A 27,974-nucleotide genomic window follows, 5' to 3' on the forward strand; every position below is an offset into this window, starting at 1 on the left:
TCACCCATTCCTAGCCTGATCTTTCCCCATGAAAAATGCCTCCCTATATATACCTGAATGGGAAAAGGGCATCCTGATTCCCAAAACTGTTTCTGTTGTGGGGGTGTGTCCACTGACCATTTCTCCAAGCTATGAAATGTATCCAGATGTATCTTTGACTTTTTACTTGATTGTCAACCAAAAATATATCAGGACTTGAAAGGCCCAAAGATTGGCTAGGCCATAGGATAATGGAAGTTCTAAAGTGCATCTGAAATAACCCCCAAGTCTGAGATTCCAAAGTTAAGAAAAGTAAATGGGAACTGTATTGAAAATCCACAGGAGAATTATTACCTTGTTAAATAAAACCAAAACAAAATATTTGCCCATATTCTTTTAGTCAGAGTTTTTGAGCTGATAGGATCTTTGGAAAGTTTCCAGAATCATCTTCCTTCATCCCTGGATCATTCTAAAGATGGCGAAAAGAAGTCATGAATCCTAGATCAGAGAGCAAGTGTATGGTGAAATGGGAACCAGAACCCAGATCTCCTGATTCCTAGCTCTTTCCTACAATGTACCAATTCTTATAAAATAAGGACCAAACAGCCTATCAGTGGCTGAAAAACAGTGACTGTAAAGTACTCTGAAATGCTAAAGCATTGGGTAAATGTTATTCCTGTTTTTCATGACGTATTATCCATCACCAACCATGCTGACTGCAGGATTCTATCAATTGCTAAATGCTTTAGTCTGAGGCACTGACCACACATATTCCAAAACAAGCAAGAGCCTTCCAATTTTTTAATGTTTAGAGTAGATAAATGTTGAGATTGATGAAAGAGGCCTGGACTATTCTGAAATCAGGTCCTGCTTCCTAAGTGAAACACATCTAGGTTTAGGGAATGCGGGTGTGGGATAATCTCCTGAACTCAAAAGACTTAGGTGGGGATGATGGGCCTCGTGAGATTACTTGTTGATTAGCAGCAAGGGAAAGGTCAATGAAGGGGAATTTCTGGAGAATTGAAATTGGACAGTCAATGGCATCTTAAGAACAGACTCAGTTATCTCAGGCTAGAAATCACTCCATTCTGTGCTTGAAAGCCCTTCACTCTACTATGACAATCAAGAGTCCCTCTGTTACCATTAATAACCACAAACAGACAGGGCTTCCCCAACACATCATACTAACCCCTTACATCATCCTCAACTCAAACTGCAGTTGGATCAAGAGTCTGGGACATGGCAGCTCAGGAGTCTGGAACCTTCCATCCTGCAACATCCTGGAGCTATTTTACCAGACTTCATTTTCCACCATACTTTTATTTCTGCTGAAATAACGCTAATGCTTCTGCAGAGTGAGTGGCACTGATTTTAATTACGGCTTTGGCTTTCAGGCCAATGGCATGTTATGACTCTGTCACCAGGCTATTTACATCCTGAAAGTCCCAAGTCACTGCTCAGAAAACTCAATGATCATGATTCAGAGAAGCCTGGGTAACCCAGTGCTGCTCTTGGGCACAATTCATCACAAAAGAGAAGGGAGCAGTCTCTTGGAGCAAATTTTCACTGGGTGCCCTACAGCTGAACCGTGCAAAATCTACTGATGATGAACAGAATCCTGAGCTATTGAATCGTGTTGTAAACATGGTGCTTTATAAGCCAAGGTGATAATGTGGTGTTTTAAGAGTCAGAAATTGTGGGGTGGGGTGCAAATCCCAGCTCAATCAGTGCTAGCTCCTTTTCTATAAAACTATTTTGACAAGTTAGAATTGCCCTGGTTAGAGGAGTGGAAAAGCTGGCCTCATTCATTTAGTCAAGATGGGGTTCCATTGGGAGTAGTTTTCCTAAAAAAGGCTCCTATCCAACTTCAAAACATGATGAGTTAGGCCTTCCTGAAGAGTTACTTCTAGATGCATTCCTGGGCAATGTAAGCGCCTTTTGGCCCTGTGTTTCTTGAGGCAGGTATACATGGACACTGTTTTTACAGTAAGCATTGTCCTGTCTCAGTGCCATGTGCTCAAAGAGTACTCCCTCCTGTAAGGAGAACAGATAAACAAAGAAGAGGAAATCCCAGTTCTTAAGAACATAGCCTACTAACCTTTCACCCTCTGGATTGTGGTGAGGCACCTTTCCTTGCCAAGGATTAGAACAAAACTGTTAAAGGAGAAACAAACCAGAGAAGCAAGAGCCTTGACCATTTCATTTCCCTGAAGTCAGGAATTCTAATGACTTGGATACTGGGTTCTGTAAGCTGTTGGCTGGGGATAGACTCAAACTAAAAGCTCAGGTCCTTTCCCGTGGTCCAGATGCCACATTGTTGGATGCAATGCTACGAACCACCTACTGTAACTTCTCATCTACCTTTTACATTCTGTGAAGCTGTGGGCTGTGGCTATGGTTGGAAAATACAGACAAACAGGGAGAAGCAGAGCTGTTTCCTGCAGAAGCTGATATGCGATTGAAGGCATGCATGCCTCTGGCTGGCACGCAGCTGTTCAGCTTCCTTGGATGCTCCTGATGGACATGCCACTGGGGGTCTCAAACTAGAAAGTCACTCTCTTATGCAGTGTGAGAAAGATAAAGATGCTTTTGCTATATGCTGGGCTGACTTCTTTGCCAAGTGTGGGAATCCTGATATTTGCTCATTCAACATTTATTGAATGCCTATTATTCAGTATTGAATACTGAACAATATTCAATATTCGATATTCAACAATATTGAATGCTTGGGGTCCAAGCTCTGTGAAGACATGACCCTTCTGTTAAGGAACTTTTAATCTAGAGAGAATGGCTGACTTACACAAAAATAACAATAGCAATAGGACAAGCGCTGAGTACACACAGTGTTCTAGGGGAGCACAGAAAAATGAGCCTTTTGGTTTGCCATAGGGAGTGAGCGGCAGCTTCAAAGTACAATACCTTGGAGTCTCCACTAGGATGGCCACAGTGAGGAAGCCGTTTCAGGAAGCAGGAAGGAAATGCAGAGTCAAGAGGGCAGAGCAGGGTAGAGCAGACACATGGGTGGATGGGGGGAATGGTTAGAGACAAGGTGGGTCAAATAGGCAGGGGGTCAAATGGCTGAGATATGCAATACCGAACAAAGAGAGTAGACTTCATCTTGTGGGTGGCGAGAAACTGCTGAAACCTGAGTAGCAGAACACAATCAGATGAGTGTGCTAGAAAGGCGATGGCTGTCAACGTAAAGACTGGCCTGGCGGATGGTGACAGTGGAGGCCAGGACATGAACTTAGGAAGATCCTGATGGTGGCTTGGGATGCGTGACAGAGGAGAAAGAAAGGATGGAAATTGACAGTACTTGAAGCTCAGAGACGAGCAGGGGGTGACAGAGACAAAGTAGCTGGAGATGACTCCTTTGATTCAGGTTTGTTGAGACAGAGAAAAGAGGGGAGCAGCAGGTTTGGGGTGAGAAGAGAGAGAGGGTAAACTTGATTTGAGATCAGCTGGCTGTCAATGCCTTTGGGTCATACAAGGGGAGAAGTCAACCAGTCAAGGTCTTGGAAGAAAGGTCTGAGCTGGAGAATAAGTTTCCTTGTCAGTAGCTCATGGCAGTTGTTTTAGCCACAGAAGTGGGTGAATCTCTCTGGCAAAGAGCATGGGGTGAGAGCCATGGTAGAGCTCTGGGAGTAGCAGATTTTCAGGGGGAAGTGCAAGGAGAGAATGCCAACAGGTAGGAGGTTTCTGGGACAAAGCACCACCATGCATGTGCACATCAGTGGGTCTCATCCCACAGTCTTCATCCTTCAGAAAGCTCCTTCTAGACCTTGCTGCAGTCCACACTGATTTATCTTCTCACGGTCATTCTTGATAATAGTGCTGCACCCATCTTGTATATGCTCTATATTTGCCTGCTGGTCTTTACCAGTGGGATCCAGTTTTAAATCATGCTGATTTCTATTTCCTTTTTAGAATTTAGATAAATCAGCCACAGGGAGGCTGTGTGGTGTGTACAACAGTTTACACAGAAGCGGGGCTCCAGTTAGAACTGGGACTGCTTGTCTTTAATACATGCTGCAGAAATGGCTGCAAATTTGAGTCAGATCAACAGACCATGCAGCACCTGACCCACAAACAGGGAAACCCCAGAAGAGAGAAAGATGGAATCAGTATTGCTGAAGAGCCCAATATCAAATGCAGCATGAAGGGCAGGGAGAAAGGCATCTCTGGCAGAGAGAAACATGAACAGCCTTGTTCCCACGCAAGGGCTCACATAGGGGTGGTCCTGCTAACTGCAGATGGAAGATCAACTCCCATTTACCACAGCAAGCCAGGCTACTCTCAAAAGCTCTTCCCCTCCAAGATACGACTGCACCCTTGGTCTCTGAGGGGAGAAGAGGAAAGCCAACTGAGGGGTAAGAAGGTACCTACTCTTCACGTTCCTTTAAAAAATGAAGAGAAGTTTAACAGCACCATCAAGGTTACAGAAGCTTGTCTTTATTTCTGGCCAGAGCAGAACAAGCAGCCCAGCTCTGTTCCAGCCTCTGTGCAAAAGAGAGCAGGATTGGTCTCAGGCCTCGTTGGAGCTGGATCCTCCTCAGTGTGCTCCTTGAAGTGTCTATGGAGGCCTCCGGGGAGTCTCCAGGCTTGCAGGAAGCATATATGGGTCCTGGAAGGTGAGAGGTGTCCTATTTTGGAGTAAAATACCCACTTTGACATGTTAGATACAAAGAGGGCCTAATTTTCTCCCTGCAGTTTCCATTAGAGATGACAGGCGAAAGTGCTGTTTCAAAGCAGCCTGCTTTGTGTCATTAAACAGTGGCTGTGTCCATATCAAAGGCTGCCCTCCATGTGCCTGCACAGTCCTTAACACTTCAGAGGAAAATATATGCTTGGTAAGGAGTGAAGGTTAAAAGTCTCATGACTTTTCGAATTTGGGGGAATCCTGAGAATTTGCTTTTCAAAGACCTCAGGACTGTCAGCCTATCTGAAGAGTTAGTACAACTCCTGGCCCAGGAGCATTCATCCCTGTGGGCCATGTCTTGGCATTTGGAAATTAAAAACAAAAATAAAGCACATTTATTCAATACTGGCCTTCCTTTAAGTGATTTCAAGTAGGCAGCTAGAAAGTCAACATCAAGAAAATAATCAGCAGTTTCAATGGCAGCCATGCTGAAACAAACATGTCCCAGCCACTCATGGGGCTGTGCCACTCCCACTCCATCACTCAGACCTCCACGACCCTCGGAACTGCTCTATTTTCAACCCTTCTTACAAAGGTTTCTGATAGGTTCCTTTTTCTTAAAGAGGATCTCACCTCTCCATAACTTTTCCATTCTCATTCTGGAGAAGCAGAGGTTCAAAGGTCTGCATTTCAAAAACAACTGAAAACCCCAAATCGGCTATTTCAGAGTAGACAACATATTTCCTTTACTATGGAGAGAAAAAGTTTATCTAAGTTTCATCTAACGAAAGTCTCCTTAGAAAAGGCAAACAACATATTTTCACAGTCAATGGCCCCTCCACTCCTAATTGCTGTTATTTCCACAAGGTTCCTGGAGCCAGTTGTTTCTTTTTCTAGTTTTATCATGTCTATATACAAATGATGCATCAGTTTCAACGACTTCTATATTCATGTGCTAACATAATGCCACACATCATAAGCATACCCAGTTGGTGTTGCTTCGTAACGGTGAGGCTGAAGCTCACAGCAAGAGAAACAGAGTGCCAGTCTCCCCCTCTTCACACAGGCAAGTACAGCAAGAAAGTCACTGAGCTCCTTGCTTCCTAGGAGCCCACATTTATGGTTTTGTCTACCCAGCTATCTGGAATGAAGTCCCTCAGATAAACTTGGTTTCAGGTAAGTGTAATATTATGCTGAAACTGCAGGTGAGGAGAGGAAGTCGGGGCTGTTAGCGAGGCTGAGTCAACCAAGAGCATGGTGCACTGTGGGGCCCATTAAGGGGGTTGCACACCTCCACTGGCATGTTCTACAGTTCCCACACTCACCAGGCCTCATGCTGCCCCCCCATCCCCCATTTCTGTTTCTCCTCCTCTATGCCCTTTGCCTTAAACACCGTGGCTTATCCAGATGTTCCAGGCAGACACCTGGGCATCGTTCTAAATTTCTCCTGCTCCATGCCTGTCTATTCAACTGGTTACCAAGCCCTCTCAGCTCTATCTCATGAAGAACCCTGAATACTCCTTTGTCTCTGTTCTCACTGCTGCTTGCCTTGGTCCCACTTCCTTTCCCCCCTCAACTACTGAAACGCCCTCCACCTCTCTGCTGGCCTTCAAATCTGGAAGCCCCTGTCCCTCCCACACTTTGATGTATATTCCACTCTGCTTTGAAGGTCATATTTCTAATATGTAGACCTAAGTAGGTCATTCTGCTGCAGAAGTTCCTTCAATAGCTTTGGGATAAAAGAGAATGTCCTTTGCAAGCCCCAGGGTCTGGTTTTCCCTCTCCAGACCCCTTTGTCCCATGTGCCCTTAACACTCAAGCCATGGGATCCACTTGGTCAAGCGCCCTTGTCACTGTGATTTCGTGAATGCTGTTCCCTCTGCATAGAATGCCCTTCCTTCACTTACTATTTGGCTGACCTGTAGTCGTGCTCCGAGACTCAGCTCTAGGCCTCTCCTCCTCTAGGAACTTTCCTTGACTTACCTCCCCCACTTTGAATGAGGGTCATTCACGGTGCCTGCCCTGATCCAGGGCAAGTCTTTAAGACAGCATATTTTCACAGCAGGACACTTGCATTAAGTGCCTGCTTTTTTTTTTTTTTTTTTTTTTTTGGTTATCTGATAGTGATTCCCTTCAGGCAGGAACAGTATCTCTCACCCCTGTCTCCCCAGAAACTAGTTAGTCCAAAGTTTCTCTCAGCAGGTGCTCAAAAAAGTCAATTGACTTGAATGAGGACAAAAGTAACCTGTGAATCAGTCATTTCCCCCTCTCTTTCCTCCCATATAATGCAGCCACATCATTCATCACAGCTGTGGCATTTTGTTAAGTCATAGGGTGTTGGGTTTATGCACCATCTTTGAGAACACGATGCTAATGTAAGTGGGAAATGTGAGTCTTCTGCCAACTGACTTCTATACTTTCTCTCCAGGAAATTAAGAGAATGTCTTTTCTCTCTCTCTTTTTCTTGGCCATCTGAAAGCCTTGTATGAGACAAGAGGCAACAGAGCACATTCCACTCATGAGTTGCCCAGGGAAAGAATGGTATTGCAGTTGAGTACCAACTCACAATCGAGAATGTTTCCCCTGAGATGAATCATAGTGAAGTTTTTGAAATGAACAGACACCTGGATATAGAAACCAAACCAGCCTCCTTAGTCCAAACATGTATAACCAGTAGCCTCCACAGGGAAGGGTAAAGGGAAGAAAGTTCATATTTCAATTATTTCCCACTTCTCTTGGGTTAGTTTCAAGTTAAATGGCGGATCTCATTTTTTCTTTAGCTAGAGATATGAGTGTGAGATCTTTACCTCAAGAGACATTTAATCTGTACTTCGAAGACTACTTAAACCACAAGGATGGACATTTACTAAAGAAGGGAAACCAAAGCACTGTGTGCAGATGTTGTTAATCCTTTCAGAGCAGGAGCTGGTCTGCTTGGAAAAGAACTTAGTGACAGTCCCTGGTAGGGAGTGCTAACATCAAGTCGAGAAGGGGGCTTGATCCATGCATGTGAAAAATGCAAAGAGCAAGAATGCTGGACCATGAGATTTATTCCATACCCTTGACCCAAGAGGTACACTCCTAAGGGAGGATATATAGCCAGACCTGGCTAGTCTAGCTAGATGAAAGGAAGGAATGGATGAATACCACAGTGTTTCAGAGAGATATTCACAGCTGTTGGCCGTAAAGAGGAATTCACACTAAATCAAGTTCAACTATAATAACTTTTTATTCTTTTCCCAAGGTGCAAGGTGAGGGCAAGACACATTCCATATGGATTTGAGAACTCTTCCAAATTCTACTAAGCTTTCTTGTTGTTCTTCTAAACTGGACGTTTAACTATTAGAAAAATAGCATTAGATGATGGCACCCCAAAGTGGACCAGCAAGTACTTTAAAACAGCTGCCACTCCTGCCAAAGGGCCTGGGTCATAGAAAAGAAAGATTGTAGAGCCAAGAGGAAGAGTCAGCTCTTTTTCAAAGCACTTCACTTGGTTTTATATCTCTTTTCTTTATTTTTATTTTTTATTTTTTTATTTGAGATGGAGTCTCGCTCACTCTGTTGCCCAGGCTGGGGTGCAGTGGTGCGATCTTGCCTCACTGCAACCTCTATCTCCCAGGTTCAAGTGATTCTCCAGCTTCAGCCTCCAGAGTAGCTGAGATTACAGGTATGCGCCACCACACCTGACTAATTTTTGTATTTTTAGTAGAGATGGGGTTTTGCCATGTTGGCCAGGCTGGTCTTGAACTCCTGACCTTAAGTGATCCACCTGCCTCAGTCTTCCAAAGTGTTGGGATTACAGGCGTGAGCCACTGCACCCGGCCATATCTCGTATCTTTAAAAGTGTGAGTTATTTTGAAAATTTAAACCAGCACCTGCTCTTAGACATGGAGATCAAATGACAAGCCTTTGGGTTATGAGCCGGGCTGCTTCTTGGGTGCACTCCTAGGAAGCCATTTCGAATAATATCTGGTGGCAGAAGAGTCCTCAGGGTCCTTGCAGCAGTGGCATCTTGCAGCAGGGCTGGGGAGGGACATTTGTATTGAACAAATACTGGCCCGTGACACTTCGGAATGCTAGTGTTTTTGGGTATGGACATTTTTTCTGTCTGACCTGTCAGCTAAACTGCAAATATACTTTTCCCACAAATAGAATCCTTCATCATCTATGTTTCTTCCTTCAAATGGTTTTTTTTTTTTTTTTTTTTTTGCCATTTAACTTGCTATTGACTTTATACTTGGAATCCCAATCCAGCTCTTGGAGGAAGGGAAGTTCAGTAGGTCAGAGAAGGTGGAAATACATCAGGCCACCAAATAGCCTGTTTTCTGCCTGTACCCCTTGGGCCTATAAAGAAAATCCTGGATATGAGATCTTGTCTGTAATTTTTCTGACTGAATTGGCTCTGAAGAGACAGTTCTCATCAATTCTAACTAAAGGAATTGAATAGGCTTAGATATGGTATATTCCTTAACCTTTGCAATATTTTGGCTTTTGTCCTAAAATGGGGATAGGGCATTTATTCAACTTTTCTCTCATTTCTCTTTAAAAACCTGTTATCTTTATTTCTCACCTCAAAATGGCAGCACTCAATGAGCATATCTTGACCTACTTTGGGAGAATGTCAAAAGTGTGCATACGGGCCTCAAAAAAAAAAAAAAAAAAAAAGGAAAGAAAAACAAAGTAGAAGGAAGAAGAATATATATCCAAAAACAAGACAGTGGAATCAGCATTCTTCTTCGGGCGAGATCTTTCTCCTGGTGAATGGCCCTTCTCTGGGATCCTCTTGGCCCTTCAAACACAAAGGCCAATGCTTCCTCCCCACAGTTACCAACTAGAACCACAACATAGGCTTTCTTGGAAACCGTCCAGACACTGAACTTCACCTGGAAAGACGCTAGTTAAAAGCAACGGCTGTCTCAGCCTCCCTTGGTCTTTCAGCTATTTTGATGCTGATTGACAGATGGCAAGCCAGGCTTACCTACAGCAGGGTTTAGCCTCGCTTGCTATGCACCACCTGTGGCTCAGCTGCTTGAATACATAACCATGTAGCATAAACTCAGAAATGAGTTTTGCTAGTGCTCCAAAATTGTGATACATTCCCCTGAAAACTCTGAAGTAGAAAGAAGACACACATCCCCTTCGTACCCAAGTGACACATGGCTTTTGCTGCCTGTTATACACCTTTAAAGACCCGTTTGTATCACCATTAAGACACATCCCCCCACTCTGGGCACTCAGCACTGAAACCATCAATGAAATGGGCGTGGGATGGAGAGGGCGCAGGCCTAAGCAGGAGGAAGATTCAAGGAATGTGCCAGGGCAGCAGCTTCTTGTCAGCCTCATTCTCAGAGTTGACAAGCTCCATTTTTCAGCCTGGTGCTCTCTTACAACTGGTAGTTGGGCAGTCATGGGCATACTTTCTGTGCCAGGCTTCCATGAAGAGAGGGGAATCAGTACAGGGCTTCCTATGTCAACACTGATCATTTACAAGGGGAAGATCAGAAACAGCAAAACCTCAGGACTACTCTACTAATGCCAGCAAACAGGGTGTTAGCAGAACCTCCCCTCAGCATGCTAGTCCCCAAAGCATGAGTGGTTACTGTTTCACCATCTAAAATTGTCATTAGTATGTTTCTGATGCGCATCTTTGCCTAAGGGCTTCCCAGCCCTTGTACAAGTGGAGTTTAAAAATATAGCATGCACGTATCCTCTTTGTACCTATCATAAGTAATTTGGAAATCTATCTCCTGATGAATATCTTTAGAAGAGGGTAGATTCACAAGGCAATGGAAGAATTTATTTATGCTGCACAAAAGGCCTTTATCACCTGTATGCAAATCTGTTATCAGGATTAAAACGCTGTTAGAGATTCTCAGTGTTATTTTCATGTCCCTTAAATAGATGCAGAGGAAAGGGTTTAAAGGTTTCTTTGGATATCAAAGAGAAGAGAGAGAAAGGAAGCACTACTGCAATTCTGCACTAAGACATATTTAAAAAGGAAAAAAAAATCCCGTGGTTTGTTTTTGTGAATTATTGACAGGTCCCTGGCCACAGCAACGAGGTGGAAGGTTGGAGCAGCTCAGTAGCTTTACAAACAGAAGATCCTATCACCGTTAGCTGTGACTCATTTAATGGTCTGCAAGTCACTGCAATGCAAAAAAAAAAAAAAAAAAAAAAAAAGAGTGTTGACTTCTCTTACTCTGGTTCCTATTTGCCAGATTTTGGCAAGAAGCACTGGAAGGGGAATCTGAGCTCTTTCTGCCATGGTCAACCATGGAGTTCTTGAAGGGACAGATCAAATGCGTAAGCCTGAGGAAGGGGTGGGGTCCTTCTCTCTTGCTGACTACCTCTCTTTTTTTACCCTCTGGTCTCCAATAAAGGGAGAGGCTCTGTCCCCAGTGGTTTCTTGTTCAGTCACTCACCTTTCATACCACTACCTTCTTCTTGGAATGTGTTACGAGCAGTGGTCTGATCTTCTAAGTGTTCACTCCCACCACTTCCTGAAGAGGCTACACTGCTTTGTGGAGACAGGGGGGCATGATCGGATGGGAGGCACTGGGGTCCTCTAGCTCGTAAGTCCTCATGAGACATCCATCCATGTCCTAAAGGCTGGTTTGGCACATTCATGGGTGGGGTAAGGGACACAGATCGTTTCAAAGGGCTGTGGTGTGCCTGGCCTGAGAGAACTGGAAAAAAAAAATAAAATGAAATAGGTTATTCCCCCCCCTTTATCCTGGGACGCCGAAGAACCCACAATACCTCTTAACCCTGAGAGATACCACTAACTGTCTTACAACTCCATCCATGGTCACAGCAGGTTGAATACAGGCCTGGCATGGTCGTTTTCTTCAGGCGGTTTAAAAGGATGCTGTCTGGCCCTCTCAGTGGGTTAGGCTTCTCCAAGGAGGCCAAACCTATAGTGTCCACACATTGGTCCTTAGCCTTTGTGGGTCTGGATCTGGTTTGGGTTCTAACTCTAGAAATCAGGATTCATAGGAGTGGGTCCATAAATCAGGCAAGGCTTGATAGCCATCAGCCAAAAGCAAAAAGAACATGTGCTGGACAAGTATGTTGCTGTTTTTTAAACAGAAATTCTGACATTACCCATGTTGTTCAGGAGGACATCTTGAAGGGTAGCCAAGCTGGCCATTGTTTGGCATCTTTGCAGGGCTGAACCAGAAGAAGGTAGGCGAGTCTTTCCAACCAGGATTCAGGGACCTATGGCTTCTGAAGGGTGGTATGGCTCAGCAGGGGCCCCTGTACTAACATGACCTCAGGGTATGGGGCACTGCAGCTAGCTGTGGGTGAAAGGGCTGCTTCTTCTAGGGCTGATTCTTTCCCTTGGCCTCACAGGTTAATGCCAAACTTTGTATTGCAAACACTTCCAGGTAACAAGGCTTTCATTCAGAAGCCAGTGGGGTCCTCTCAGGAAGCTGGGAATGGTTTTTACCAGCATGTTCAGCCCTTCTGCACAGTGGACAACATCCGCGCAGCCCCCATCTTTAATTTCTTTTCCAGAAAACTAGGAAAAAGCAACATAACTCATATAACTAGCCAAATTAAATTGAAGTCATTCAAGGGAGGGATTTAACAAAAACCAACGCTGAGGGAGTTGATGTTACCCTTGGTTGGTTTTTCTGGGTGTGTAAAGTGACAACTTTACAAAATAGGTCTATTCATAACATTCTCTCAGAACCAGTTCCTGACAGGTCCAGTTTATTTTGACTGCTGCTATACTAACATGGAATTGAGCCACATGCATTTTTAAACATTTTTCAGGGAAGCCATTAAATTCCATCTCAGGCTCTATCCCCATCAATGAGGCATTTGCTCTCCCAAATTTAGATGAGCACTTCTTTGTGGGTGTTAATCTGTGTTTTTCAGTAAGCAGACCCGGCATCTCAATGGTGAGAGGTCCTGTTTTTGGTTAAACTGCGTTTCTGGTGGGGCAGTCCTGACATAAAGGCCTGGGCAGATTACTGTGTTCCCTACTTCAAAAGACAAAGACCAGAGTCAAAAGGCTGGATGTTTCCAGAAGTGTGTTTGGGGCAGTGGTGGGCTGGGTAAGCTGCTTCCAGGCAGCTGGCAGTCACCAAGCCTGAGAGTCATGGAGCTCAGGCCTCTGTGGTCAGTGTTTCCATTTGGCCTTGTGTGGCCAGAAGGGCAGCCTTGTATGTGAAGTGGGGACAATCGGAAGGGCTAGAAATTTCTTTATGAATGAAAAGGGAGGACAAAAGAGGGCTGCCGAGTTTAGTATTTGTAACCTGAGAAATTTCCAATTTAGGTAGACTCTATCAAAGGCAAGGAAATATCATCTAACTTAAAAACATGCAAAGGGAACATTGTTTAAAAAATATTGACCCTAACAGGCTTAAATGGCTTGCATTGCTACTAAATAGACTAAGGGAGAAACTATTTTAAAAGGCTCCCTGGAAAATGCATTGCTACCTGGTTGGACCAGAATTAGCAAGAGAAAAGGTGTGGGTGAGGGGTAGGGGGGAAGCAGAGAAAGAAAAAAAATAAAACGAAGCAGCAGCAAAAATGAAGAGAGAAGCCAATAGGAAGAAAAGGCAGACATCCAGAAAATCCATTTCATGCCTGTCTAAGTATTTATATAAAATTGGGCAGACTTGTTTAGGGCTGCCCTGAGTGCTGGGACATTCCAGCTTAGACATCTTTGCTTTCTGGTACTTCTGCAACCATTTCAGAGTATCTGGTGGATGCTTTGACTGGTGCCTGCCAGGTGTATCCCAAGTGGAAGTGGGGGTTCCTCCGCACAGCCAGGAGTAGATTCAGTCTGAAACCACAGAAACAGGGCTTGCCAAAGAGGGGCACACAGCTCAGAGACAGTGGAACCCTTAGTACCCGGGCTGGTTGGAGGCCATAACTGAATAGGTAACTAATCACTAACCATGGGAGGTTACTGCTAGGACAGTCCTCATCTTTCGTATGGATGCTGAGAACAATACAATACGTACGCTGTAGTTGAATTCCATTATTGCATGGAGCCAATTTGCTTCTTTCCATCTAATATTTTTTTTAATCCATGCTGTCTCCTCCACTGAGGGGCATCCTTGGGGAAGCTGTCAGTTATCCAAGGACTTCACTTGCTATTGAGATCAGAGCTAAATGTTTACCTAACTTAATGGACTTACAGGGATTTGTACATAGAAACTCACACTCATTTCTTCACACTTTTCTGAGTTTAACTTCAGTCATAAGGGATATGATATGAACTTGGCCTGTGCCTCTAAGGAAACATCAATTATACCTGAGGTGCCAGGGTCTTTTCCTGATGACTTTCTATAAAGGGCTCATACCCTTTATATCTTAACGAACACTGTTTGGTTCCCACAGCTGCCACCAAATTCAGGAATATCTCCGTAGGAGCCAACGTGCTGTGGCAACCAAGCACGATGTCTCACACTAAGCTTCTGATCTGCAGACAGGGCCGTGGGTTTAGAGCCAGGCTGAATGCCACACCTCAATCAAAAGTTGTACTGGGTAAATGCCTCTGTTCTCCAAAAAGAACCGAGGCCCAGTGGCAGTATAGGCTTGTCTTCTTGTGGGAAGGAGACTAAAGCAGGTGACAGGTGCCTTGGCAACAGTGCCACTTTGGGGTGAAGACAGATATTCAGGTTTAGGCAATGGTGACCACAAAGCCGATTTTGGTGTCACCTCTTGTGCTGGAGCACTTTGTTTGGCATAAAGTGGCAGAGGAAATGCTGTCATGGGCAGAAAGAGGCTACAAGAAAATAGGCCATGCAGTTGTGGAATTGATGATGGGGCCAGTGGCAGAGTACCAGTGGTTGTTTCATCCCCAGCCCCTACCCTTTTTAAACTAAGAGATTTCATTTGAAGTGACAACAGAGGGTAATAGGGACATTCGGGCAGATTTTTTTTTTTTTTTCCTATGAGTAGGGCGGGAATTGCAGTAAATACAGACTTCTGAGAAGCTTTTCAGCGTGGTGCTAGCTGCTCCAGCATGTCTCTAGCCAGAGGCTTCTAGATGTTCTTGTTTGTGGACTGCTGTGCAGTAGACAATGGCTAACGATTCACTCAGACCTCAGCTACCCAGAAGTCCTATTCAAATGCTGCCGAAGTAAGTATACCTTAAAAAAAAATCTCAACCTAGATTAGAAATTGGCAAGTCCAGCAGAACTGAGGTCCTCAATTTATACTGCATTTGTGACTTTCATAATAGTGCGGGTAGAGGTACAGCATATTTCAGGATGGATTCATTATATTGAAAAGCATACTGAAAATTACTCAGGGGAACAAAATTGTGCCTTTCTTACTCTTAAAACATGGAAACCAAAATTTAATAATTGTATATAGTATGGATCCAAAATTGTTGGTATTTTTAAAAACCTCTATAAAAAATTTTAGGTCTGTAATATACACATATGTATGCCAGTATGCATGCATGCATATATCATTAGGACACTGTAATTTTTGAAACTTTTAAAATTCAAATGAATCAAAAGTAAATAATAAGTATTAACTAAGTCTAGTTGAAATACAGAAACAGTAGTTAAAAGTAATCTTGCTACAGCAGTCGGGCAGTGTGATGGGAGTCCAGAGGGTCTTATAATCTTGTTATAAACTTGGTCATACTATCAGAACCAGTCAACTTTTCTGACCTCATCTAACCTTACGATTTTTCATCTCTTAGCATCTTTGATGAGACCCCTTTCAGCACCTTTGAAGGGGAAAATATGATACCTGGCTCTGCATTCTGTTCATTTAAGTAATTTCTTTAAAACCTGGGATTCAGATTTCTTTCCTATTTCCTTTGACTAATTTTGACTCCATCTCGATTTTATTTATTGAAATAAGAATCAGAAAAAGATGTTTCAGAATATTTAGTACTCTTTAAGGAAAATTAACTATAACTACCTTTTTCTGCCTTCTAATATGAGAAATAAGGGGGTTTATGGATGGAAGAAAGTTTGGGATACTGGCCCGACTATCTCCTTGGTTCATTGTTAGGTTAAATACATACCTCACTGTCAAGGAGAAAAGTGATCCATATATGCTTTAAAAATTATTTAAAGGGCCGGGCATGGTGGCTCAAGCCTGTAATCCCAGCACTTTGGGAGGCCGAGACGGGCGGATCACGAGGTCAGGAGATGGAGACCATCCTGGCTAAAACGGTGAAACCCCGTCTCTACTAAAAAATACAAAAAAATTAACCGGGCGTGGTGGCAGGCGCCTGTAGTCCCAGCTACTCGGGAGGCTGAGGCAGGAGAACGGTGTGAACCCGGGAGGCGGAGCTTGCAGTGAACTGAGATCCGGCCACTGCACTCCAGCCTGGGCAACAGAGCAAGACTCTGTCTCAAAAAAAAAAAAAAGAAAAAAAAAATTATTTAAAGCATAATTTTAAATAATTTATAATAAATTAAATGATTTAAAAATTATTTAAAGCATGTTTTAAAAATATTAGGAACATATATTCCTAGCATTTTAGAACTGGAAGTCTTCTGAAAGAATATAATTCAGTAATGCCTAATCTGGGAGCTCTGGGTCCCTGGGCAGTAGAAAGACCCCCAAATCCCTACATACACCAAGTCTTGTTAGTGGATGAAATACTATGTTATGTATGACTTTTCTACATATAGAGAGGCTATTGGAATTAATACAACATAAATTAATGTAACGTAATTTAAACCTATGCTGAGTACATAGACCTTTTGTCTTTTATTAAAAAACCAGATTTGAAATACAATTGTGGTTTTAATGGGGACCTCGATTTTTAAATATTAGTTATTAACTCACACAGTTCATATGTACTCTTGATCTAGCACACTCATTTGATAGAGATGATTTGTTGCTTTATGCTGTCTTTGTTGAGTGAGCCTTCAATGGGAGTCTGGGTAGCCTCAGGAACTTGCGTACTGTATACCTTCAATTGTTCAACTATCTCCTCAAATTCAAGCCAACCATTCCTTTCTTTTCTGCTGTCACTATGTGTTTCGAACTATTTCCAGGCTTAGAATTTTGTTTTAGAGTCTAGAAGCTGAAGCTGCTGAAACTGTCAGAAATTTGACTTCCTTTTGAATAAGGGCATTAAATATCCCTACACTCCTAATATCATTCTCTATACCAAACCAAATTCCCTGGGTTCTCAACCCAAGGTTGGGTTCTGTGCTCTCATCATGCCCTGTGAGTCCAGCCACATAGAGATGATTTGCAACTTTAATCTTTTTTCCTTCTAAACTAGTCTCTCTTCATTTTTAATTCAAGAAGCTGCCTTTCTCATAGAAAAACATACTCTTCATTAAATTTTCAAATTTCTAGATGCTCACATAATAGAATTCAATCCAAATAGTTAGCACAACTAAACCTTATAAAAATAAGTCATTCCAATTTAGGGGTTTTAAAAGGTAGAATGAGGATGCCAAGTGTTTGCACATTATTTTAAAGTATCTTATATTCTTGAATTAAGAGGTCCTAGCCAATCCCCTGTGACTCAGGTGATGTATGCTGTGTGTCCACATACTTAGGACAAAGCAGGGCAGAATTTTACTTCTATGTTGCTAATTTTACTCATCTGTTACTTTAACAATATTTTCTAGGCTCATTCCCAAAAGAAATTCAAAAGTATCAGTAGAACCTTTGCTGTAAACAAAAATTTGAGGCTTCACAGCATACAATTCTTAAGTTTTGCTGGAGGAAATGGTTTGATACTTATCAAGTCTAAAGAAGAAAAAGCTCAGCCCACTGCTAGCTACAAAAAGGTGATTGTTTCAAAGGAATTGGGAGGGGGTGGGAGTTTCTGTTCATTTTGTTAGGTTTCAGCCTGCTTCTCAGGGATATTTCAGTTCCCATCCCACAAATTTTTTGGATAACACCAGTTTCAGAGCATCTAAGAACTACTAAAGGCTTTCAATTTTCAAAGAATGTTCTGCTAACACCACTTGTATAAATAATTCCAGGCGTTTGCTTAAAGAAAGCCAACATTTTAAGCAAGGCTCAATGGTGAAATGATATTACACCCTGGATTCCTCTTCTTTAGTTGGTTTTGTGGTGTCACAACCAGTAATCTGAAGCCCTGTGATAGGAATCTTTGGAGAAGAAAAGATTAATAGTACTTCAAGAATACATTGTGAAATATACAAAACCAGAGTATTTGATCAGTGACATCATGCAAAAAATAAATAAATAACACCATATTTGTGTAAGTGGGGTAGAAGGGAGAGGAAGAGAGGGGAATATTAATCACTAAGGTTAAAAATAACATGCTCTGTCATCACTGCTTCAGGGAATAGATTAAAAGCCAATCTGAAAGGTTAAAAGCCTCAACTCCGCATGCTTGCTCTCTGCTTCTTGACCAAAGGTTTGAAAAACCAGTGCTTAGAACATCTGGACACCAGAAGACGATTCTCCTAAAAAGACTTTGGACTCCACCTCATTCCAGGGGAAGAAGAGAACATGCTACAAAGCAAAGATGTGGTTGGTGGATGGGATGTTCCTGACAAGCCTAAGGAGGAAGACACACACTTTCTGTGAAAAGAAAGTGTATACTTGCCTATGCAAATCAAAACAAAAGGAGACTCTAGAAGAAGAAAAAGCTGCAAAGAACATCACAGCAGGGATGACAAATACACACAGCTAACTTTCTTTCCCCCATGACGTCTCGTTTTTATACAGCACTGAAATGAAAGCATTCTGATGCAGGGAAAAGCACCTGGGGAGGCTTTCTCAGTACCATGAGTCCTTGTCACTGGTGTCAGGTCTTACTACTCTACAGATGGCTCAGTTTTTGGGCAGGGCACAGATGTATGTTTCTGCCTTCACATTATCACTTAAACATTTGAGCTTTTAAGAAATAAATTAGAATGTTTCTGGCAGACTTTTATTACCACATTAATCTTTGGTACATTTCATCTGTCCTCTTTTGTCAGCTTCTATAATGGCAAAACTGGGTGTCATCCAGTAGAAAATCTATTTTAGATAACGGCTGTTTGACTTTACGTTGTCATTATTTATGAAATACCTTAGATAAGAAGCCAATATGTATATACTTTAAATAGCAATCAGTAAATTTCACTCACACTTAACTTCAAATCAAGCAATCCTAAAAGGACACTACCTCAATCCTTTCATTCCATCCTATCAAAACCAATGACAACTTTCATCAACTATGAAAGCAATTTTACACCTTTGAAGCAGATGTGTACGCTAATTCAAGAAACGATGGGATCAACTCGGCTCTTTTGAAGTTTCCTTCATACGGGTTAACTTCTACTTTTCTGTACTGCTTCTTTTCGTATCTACCATTATACTAAACCCTTAAGTTTGTCCATGAATTTCTATTCACGTAAAATAAAGAGATTTCTAGAAATGAGTTTAGACAGAACTGTAGAATTTTATTATTTCACCAAGTAGGGAAAATAGAGTTAAGCAAGTGGCCAGGAGTGAATTTAAGCAGATATTTCTTTTTTAATGTTCTCATGTATCTGTAAAAATGCTCCAGTCACTGTGTGTAGAGAAGCGAGATAGTAGAGAAACTCAGGAAGCTAGATGTTTGATGACAAAAACTTGCCTCTTATCCTTTTCTCGAAAGATAACTCTCAAATTGTAAGTGCTGTTTCATCAGCTCACATGCCGATGCAGAAGGTGCTTCTGAGGTTTATGCAATACAGCACCCATCCCGCGCTTAACAGCACCACCTAGACTGCTACTGGGTGTGGGAATCAGCAAGACCATCCAAGTTTGGAACTTCAAATAGCCAGGATTTCATGACTGAGCCACCAAGAGCCTCTCAGAGCATCAGTCCCAAGGAGATGGCCAGAGTCGCTGAACACATCATCAGGGTGTCCTTTTTTACCTTGTTACCACCAGCACTTGTCAAGAAGAGCAGTGAGTCAATTGCTTGAATGGAGGTACCAAAGGATATTTTAAAACTGTGTCTACTAACTCTTGTCTTGAGCTGAACCACAGGCCAGGTCTTCCTTCATGGCCACTGAAGCTTAAAGGCTCACAGATAACATGGAACAGTGGCTCTCACTGATCAGGTAAGGACAGGCATCATCAGAGGATGCCTAAATCCTATGGCCAGCAGGGCCTTGCAGCCACATGCATGTCCAGGATTTCTGAGTATGAAACCCTAAAGTCTGCCTTGATCAAACAGCATTTTTCAGCATTTTTTTCTTTTCTTTCTAGTTTTAGGGGAAGGGCTGTAAATAATTAAAAATGTATTATGTAGCCCTGGCTAATTCTTAACGTAGCTCCTTGATAAAAGGAGAACAGCAGATTCTCAGCATGGCAGCGAGCAGGACAATTTACTGATTAGGGAATTGGTTCTTGTTTTCATTAAAGCATTCAATCTACATGTCAAATGCAACAATACACATAAATGACCATTCAAAAAAACACACACAATTTGAGTTTACACTACTAATTAGATGATTTTTTTGTTGTTAATTAGGAGAAATTGGATGGTTTAGGCTCTCCTGGCTCCTTAATTATATTTGATTGAATCGCCATGTGATTCAGACAAGCTCTGGAGGCTCCACAACACCCCAATTCCCACTTTCACTTCACCTTCAGCCTCTTACCAAATTCTAAATCATCACAGCCTTACCCTGTGGGTGTTGGAACATGGTGAGATTGGTACTGTGTTTGTAAAATTGATTTACTGTGGTCTGTAATTACACATAACGATTTGAATTTTTGACTTGGCACTGCATTTTTCATTTAAACCGTACTGTTCGTCTCTGCCCCAGAGAAACAGCATTTACGTAATTGCTCTCAACTCATCTACTTGGGTATTATAAATCAGTCGTGCAATAAAAGACTTCCAGAGACACAGCAAGCTCGAGGTTCCTCACATAATTCAGCGCCCAGGACCGTTCCAGCTTAAGGACAGGAACTGAACAGTATTCATTTCTTACTGGATACGAAATTGAGAGAGTTGCCTGGAGCTACAGACCCCGGCAGCGGGCTGTGAGGGCGATCAGGAGGGCTGGGCTGAGCCCAGATGCCAGCTCAGATCCGGAGGCTGGGCTCCCTTTGCTCCCGTTTACTGCTGGTTCCCCCTCCCCTGTTATACAAACTAGGTGGTGTGTGTGTGTGCGTGCACGCGCATGTTCATCTACATGTCTATATACCATTGACCTTCATTATTCATGGATTCTATATTTGTAAACTCATGTATTGCTAAAATTCATTTGGAACCCAAATCAATACTAGTAGCCTTTTCAGGGTCATACACAGACACAAATACAGCAGCCAAAAATCCCAGTCTCCCCACACACTTGCTCCCAGCTGAGGTGGAGCAAAGTGAAGCACTGCTTTCTTGTTTCAGCTCTCTACTATAAACAAGTATCCTTTTGTGGTCTATCTAGTGCCATATTTTTCACATTGTTGTGCTTTCTGTTGACAATTTCCGTACAAAATGGCCCCAAGGCTGGGCGTGGTAGCTCACCCCTGTAATCCCAGCACTTTGGGAGGTTGAGGTGGGTGGATCACCTGAGGTCAGGAGTTCGAGACCAGCCTGGCCAACATGGTGAAACCCTGTCTCTACTGAAAATACAAAAAATTAGCTGGGCGTGGTGGCAGGCACTTGTAATCCCAGCTACACGGGAGGCTGAGGCAGGAGAATCACTTGAACCCCGGAGGCAGAGGTTGCAGTGAACCAAGATTGTGCCATTGCACTCCAGCCTGGGTGACAAGAGCAAAACTCCATCTTAAAAAAAAAAAAATGACCCCCAAGCATGGTGCTGCAGGGATGCCTAGTGTTCCTGAGAGCAAGAAAAGAGGCTGTTGGGGCTGGGCGTGGTGGATCACACCTGTAATCCCGGCACTTTGGGAGGCTGAGGCAGGTGGATCACCTGAGGTCAGGAGTTGGAGACCCGCCTGGCTAACATGGCGAAACCCTGTCTCTACTAAAAATACAAAAATTAGCCAGGCATGGTGTTGCATGTCTGTAGTCCCAGCTACTTGGGAGGCTGAGGCAGAATTGCTTGAGCCCAGGAGACAGAGGTTGCAGTGAGCTGAGACTGTGCCACAGTACTCCATCCTGTGCAACAGAGTGAGACCCCATCTCAAGACAAAAAAAAAAAAAAAAAAAGGAAAAAAAGGGTGTTGTGATAAGCTTCATTTAGGTATGAATTATAGTGTTCTTGGTTGTGAGTTCAACATTAATTGATCAATAATATACATTAAATAAATGATCTTTAAACAGAAACACACATAAAACAACATTATGTACTGATAAGTTGACAAAAATATTGCGACCAAAGGCTTGAAGGAACCCAGCCCTGTTTTTCCCCTAGGAGCAATCATTCAATATTCAATAATTCAGTGTTCACAGCAACTTTATAGAATGCAATTACCCTGAATGAGTAACAGACTATCTGTACACATAAATACAAACTCTTCACTTTACCTTCCATCTTGTGACACACCACATTTTTCTCCTAGACTGGTGGTTCTCAACCTTGGCTGTACATTTTAACTTCCTTTGGGCCTTTAAAAAAAAAAACCCTGATGCCCAGGCCTCATTCCAGAATAAGTCACTGAGAATCCCTGCAGCAGAGTCAGAGCATTTGTACTTTTAGATGCACAAGATTGTACGTGGTGGCTTTAGTGGATAGCCAGGGTCAAGAACCACTGCAATGGGCTGCCTTCCTGTCTCAGTACTTTCCCCCAAACTTTGTCCCACATCTTGGACAGTCCAAACCTCCCCATATTGGCTGGTGCTTCTGCCTGGTCTTAATAAGATGCCTCAAAAGAACGGGCGTCTTGTTTTGTTTTCAAAACAAAAAACAAAGACAAAATTCATATCCTCACTTTTCCCATCAATGATTATCTTATTTGCTTTGGATTCCCATGCAAAATTCTGCTCAGGTTCTTTAGCTCAGGGTTTATCACTCTTGCCCTGCTCTCTAGATAAAGTAAATGATATTTTGAACCAGTGTTCCAATCCAAATGATAGCTGGGCAGGAATGCCTAAAGACTCCCTAAACAAATATTTTGACTCCTGGGCAATAGTGCTTGCCTCTTGTGGTCATTTTCACCCTTGTAAGTAGGAAAGAGAGGGTCAGGGGGTCAGCCTCAGGCCCCATTTTAATGTGAATCAGCTACAGAAAGCTCCAGGCACATTTTCTCTTAGTCTGGAAATTCAGCTGGTGAGAGCATAACCAACTCACAAATAGTAAAAAAATCACATTCTAGATCCATGGACCAGTAGCATTGGCATCACCTGGGATCTTGTTAGAAGGGTTGACTCTCGGGCTTCACCCCAGACCTCCTGAACCAGGATCTGCATTTTAACAAGACCTCAGGAGATTTGTGTGTACATTCAAGGTTAAGATGCACTAACTACATATGCAGCTCTTGCTGGCTGATACTTGTTCTGTTGATGTTGGGGTAGGCATCAACCGGAACAAAAACGGACTGCTGAAGGGAGAAGAATTTGGGATTTGAGTTGGAAGTCATGTGACCCTTCTGTACTTCTGTACCTAAAGTTTTCTCCATTAGTAGATAACAAAGGCTACATTATGTGATTATTGGAAAAAATCTAATCATTTAATGCACATTAAAATGTTTTGCATATTGTAAAGTGCTCTAGAAATATTAGTTGTTAGCTGTTAGAGTAAGAATATCTTGGTATAAACCAACACTGCTAATGGAAAAAGCATCTCAAAGTACTAGCTAATCTAATGACATTCATGCAGCATTTTCAGCCTATTACATGTGGCATGAAAAAAATATCTCTGATTACTTGATAGTGTTTCACAGATTTACAAGAGGTAATTCTCCATCATGGTCTGTCATACTGGAGAGAAAGTTCACCTTGCTCTTTCAAAATCTTTACCTATACTGACAAACTTCTGCTCTTCCTGGTAAGAATCTTTTTCCTTTCATTCAGATTCAACTTGGTTTTTCCTCTCACACATTTTAAGTGTCCACATTTCATGTGTATTTTATGGAGGGTCAGGGGATGTGAATCACCTCCTTTTCCACTAAATTTCAGTGCCCAGAACTCTTCGTGAGAGCTTGTCTTTGTCCTGACATTTGTTTTTTTTTTTTTTGTTTTTTTTTTGAGACGGAGTCTAGCTCTGTCGCCCAGGCTGGAGTGCAGTGGCCGGATCTCAGCTCACTGCAAGCTCCGCCTCCCGGGTTTACGCCATTCTCCTGCCTCAGCCTCCGGAGTAGCTGGGACTACAGGCGCCCGCCACCTCGCCTGGCTAGTTTTTGTATTTTTTAGTAGAGACGGGGTTTCACCGTGTTAGCCAGGATGGTCTCGATCTCCTGACCTCGTGATCCGCCCGTCTCGGCCTCCCAAAGTGCTGGGATTACAGGCTTGAGCCACCGCGCCCGGCTGTCCTGACATTTGTAAGCAATACAGATTGACTGAAATCCTTATTAAAGATTCTAAGTACCTCCATTATATTAAGAAATTCAGGCTGAGAACCTATTACGTAGCTGGGTGACATTGGGTTCCTCATATGCAAAGCAAGAGGTTGGAGCAGATGAATTCATTCATTCATCAGATATTTGTGGAGTGCCCACATGTGACATGCCCTAAAAGCTGAGGGCACAATGTTGAAAAAGGCATTACAGCCCAGTGGATGGTCTCTCAGCCCCTCCCAGAGCCAGTCTCCTGTGATACTGTTAGCCTGTTTATGCACTGCAGTTCTCTCTCACACCCCAGCTCATTTGGATGAGATATTATTGTCCCCACATTATTTCTCCATATTTTAAAGTCTGCCTTATGATACCAATGGAACAGCCAGCCAGGGTGTCAGGGTAAAGGAGCTAGCTGTTCACAAAGGCTGGATTCTGGAGAAGGGAATGCACCAAATTATACCTTTCTTCCCTGTTCCCAGCTCTCCTAATGCTCTTGTTTTTCCTGTATATGTAGGCTCTCATGGAAGGGTAACTGAATGAATGAACTCTCTTTTTGCTGTTTCCTCCTTACATGCCCTGGGCTGGAGATACTGTACTGCTATTTTCCCAAATGCAACCGGAAGACCCACCCATGAGGCCCACTGTTCCCAGTCCTTTGGCCTCCAAAGAAAAGGCCGCAGGAGAGCGCACACAATAGCATCAGCTACCATTTGCCAATGCCGACTATGTGTCAGCTTCTTGGCTAAATGTGTATACACGTTGTTCCATTTAATCTTCATTTAATGCTCTCTGAAGCAGATCCTATCATTACCCTCCTCCCATCCCCATTTCACAGATAGCAAGCTGAAGTGCAGAGAGGATAGCTGACAGATAGCTGAGTAGTGGAAAGACCCAGAGTTCAAAATCCAAGGTTCTCTCACTTGCAAGCCTGTGTTCTTAGCCTGACACCGTGCTGCTTCTCATGGCAGAAAGAACTCTGGGCTTAGCTACTGACCCTGACTCTGAACAATCAATATTCAAAACCCTGAACAAGTCCACTAGCTTTTCAGGGCCTCAGTATGCTCACCTGGAAAATAATTACAATAATGGTAATACCTTATTCCATCTACCTCCTGGGGTTGCTGTGGGGGTCCTATGAGTGGATGCATCCTGCATTATTCCTTCCTTCCTTCCTTCCTTTCATTCCTTTCCTTCCTTCCTTCCTTTCCTTCCTTCCTTCCTTCCTTCCTTCCTTCCTTCCTTCCTTCCTTCCTTCCTTCCTTCCATCCATCCATCCATCCATCCATCCATCCATCCATCCATCCAATATTTGCTGAGCATCTGCCTGGTGTTGGGCATATACTAAGCACTAGGAAGGATGATAATGAAGGCCAACTAAGATGATGTATGGGAAGATGTTTGTTGGAATGAAAAAATGATAATTGTTATCTTCCTGGAGAGTTAAGTTAACCTCATTCACTCATGCAACGAACAGTGAGCATCTCTCTGCATAGAGACTGTACTAGTCACTAGGGATACTGATGCCAAAAAGAATATTAATAAAAAACAAGGCTGCACAGATGCAAACATTATTTTCTATCATTTATTAAGCCATCACCTTCTATCATTCAGAAACACGCAGCAGCTAGAAGCCACAAGGCAGTGTTAATATTCTAAGTAACACTTTCCATGAAGGTGAAGAATTGCTGAAGGATGTAAAAATTTTAGGTGATTTCAATTTCAATTAATTTGCCACAGTATCTCTAGGACTAATGAGAGCTTTTGGGGGGGGGGGGGTAATGTACCAGGACCAAGATGCCTCTCTGAATTCTCCATTTTAGAGGGACAGTATCAGGGGATCTATAAGAAAGTCAAAAAAACCGTTCTTGCTTCTGTGGTAAACATATTGTTTCCCTGTCTGCAAGTTGGCTATTCCATGCAGTCATTCACAATTCATGGCTCTGAGTAGCATAAAGATTCCCTATAACTGAATTAGAAATCACCTGTCCAACCACATGGAAAGCATCTCTTTTTCATTTGGACTTTCCCCAAATGGTGCACAAAGCTTATGGTTCTGCTCTTCTGTGGGTGTTCTGAGGGTAGGGTAAGCAGGCATCTACACAAAACATCAAACCAGAATCTTTTTAACTCAAATTAAATGCTGGAGGAGCAGCAGACCTAAGAGAAACACCTAGATGGGTTTTTTCCTCTTTAAAAATATAAGATAACCATAATGTCTCTCTGAATGAAAAGCTGTGCTTCAAGAATGGTTCTCCCAGAAATGAACACTGACTCACAAGGTGCCAGATGGGGTCGGTATAGAGCTTTTCATTCCTGAGTCAGGCTCTCAAGGTAATTGGCAGAGAGCAATGCCAACATTTTATTGAAAGTAGAAGTTGTTGCTATTGTGTATGTGTCCAACAGAGTTGGCCCTGAGGGAATTTAAATGATGGTGCTACATTTCTTGATCCCTTCCTCCAAGAACATTATTTTCAGAAGACTGGAAGGTATAAGTAACACTGCAATTTGTCTCCCTCATGTATTTACCCCCGAATTAACTCAAAATCCCAGAACTTTAAAACGGGAAGAAACATTAAATATATGATTAGATGAATATCATCTAATCCACTCCCCTTGCGTTAAGGAATGAAAGACCTAGAGAAATATGGCAATTGCCCAAGATCACTCAACAAAGTTGATGTTGACGCTAAGACTTAGAACCCCAATGTTTTCGGTCTTCATCTTTCATAGCACATCAACGGTCATTAGTTTTCATATCAATATCTTTTTGGCAAAGAAGGGTAAAAAAATAAAGTCGGTGATCTAAAGCAGACAATTCCTTATTTAACACCAGAGCTATACATTGCAGGGCCCAAATGTTGAGGCCTATAGATTTGTACTACAGCTTGAACAGCATAAACACAGGAGGAAGTAGGACATCAAATAAACAATTTTATGCCAGTGGGGTTGTTCCAGAACCAGAGCTGTCACATCTTCACTCTGGGCTGGGATTTTCCAGGTCTGGGCACTTTGAATACCTATCCTTCTCATATTAGCTGTCCACCACACGAGACATATTACGGAACCTTCTCATTTTTGCCTAACTGGTCAGTGGGACTGCCACCATTGATGTGAAGTATTGTTCGTGGACTGGAAAAAGCAACATCTTCTTCAGCCAAAGCTGAAGTCACTATGGAAGACTTATTTCCCCATTAATACTTAATCTTTTTAATCAGTTTAGGTTGTATTTATTTGTGTGATTTTTATTATGAAAATACATTTATGCAGAGGTTTACAAATGGGATATTTATATGTAGACTGCTAGAAGCCATCATTTATCTACAAAATTCTATAATAAACTGTCCAATTTGTCATTTAAAAAGACTGGGCATTTTCACAAGGATGTCACTATTTCTAAGACCTAGGCCCTAGTGATAGTTATTTATTATTTGCTGGCACTTTACAACTAAGCACAACAGTATAATCTCTTACTTTAGAGCCTGAGAAAAACTTCGGGGATCATTCAATTAATCTTTCCATTCTCTCCAGCCCAGTTTCTGGATAAGACAATGGAAACCGAGAGAAGGAAAGTGACAGGCTAAAGGTACCATTGCCAATGAGAAGAACTGAACTCTAGATCTAATCTTCTTCCATGTGGAAACGTGATCTTCGGGCAGCCCCTTACCTTCCAAATGCAGCCCTCATTTAACTGTCAGAAATAGGCTACATCTTATTGATAATGAGAGTTATGGGGGAAGATTACTATCAAGAAAAGTAAGAGCTTAAAGAGGAAGCTCTTGAGAGGTAAAGGCATTTCAAACACTCCCCAGTAAAGATTTCTATTTAAGAGAGACATGTTTATCCCTATTTAAAATAAATGGCTCTGAGTAGCATGAAGTTTGGTTTCATTATCTAATCCTCAAAATTGAAATAATTATGGATAAGATAGTTATTATTTATTGGGGTGTAGGGACTACACAAAGAGATCTAAATACATGCCATTCATTGATGCGCA

The 27,974-nt window shown here is 42.5% G+C and overlaps 1 protein-coding gene across 2 annotated transcripts in view; it reads right to left on the reverse strand.

Moving 5' to 3' along the window:
- The window catches only part of SAMD4A (sterile alpha motif domain containing 4A), a 226,924-nt gene that overhangs the window by 42,023 nt on the left and 156,927 nt on the right, over nt 1–27,974 (reverse strand). For both annotated transcript variants that reach the window (XM_023231010.2, XM_031935761.1), the window contains exon 4: nt 11,041–11,304. In XM_023231010.2, the coding sequence (XP_023086778.1) occupies nt 11,041–11,304 (264 nt within the window). The remainder of the gene's footprint in view (nt 1–11,040; nt 11,305–27,974) is intronic.

The sequence above is a fragment of the Piliocolobus tephrosceles genome, chromosome 6 (assembly GCF_002776525.5).
Source record: "Piliocolobus tephrosceles isolate RC106 chromosome 6, ASM277652v3, whole genome shotgun sequence".
Classification (NCBI taxonomy): domain Eukaryota; kingdom Metazoa; phylum Chordata; class Mammalia; order Primates; family Cercopithecidae; genus Piliocolobus; species Piliocolobus tephrosceles.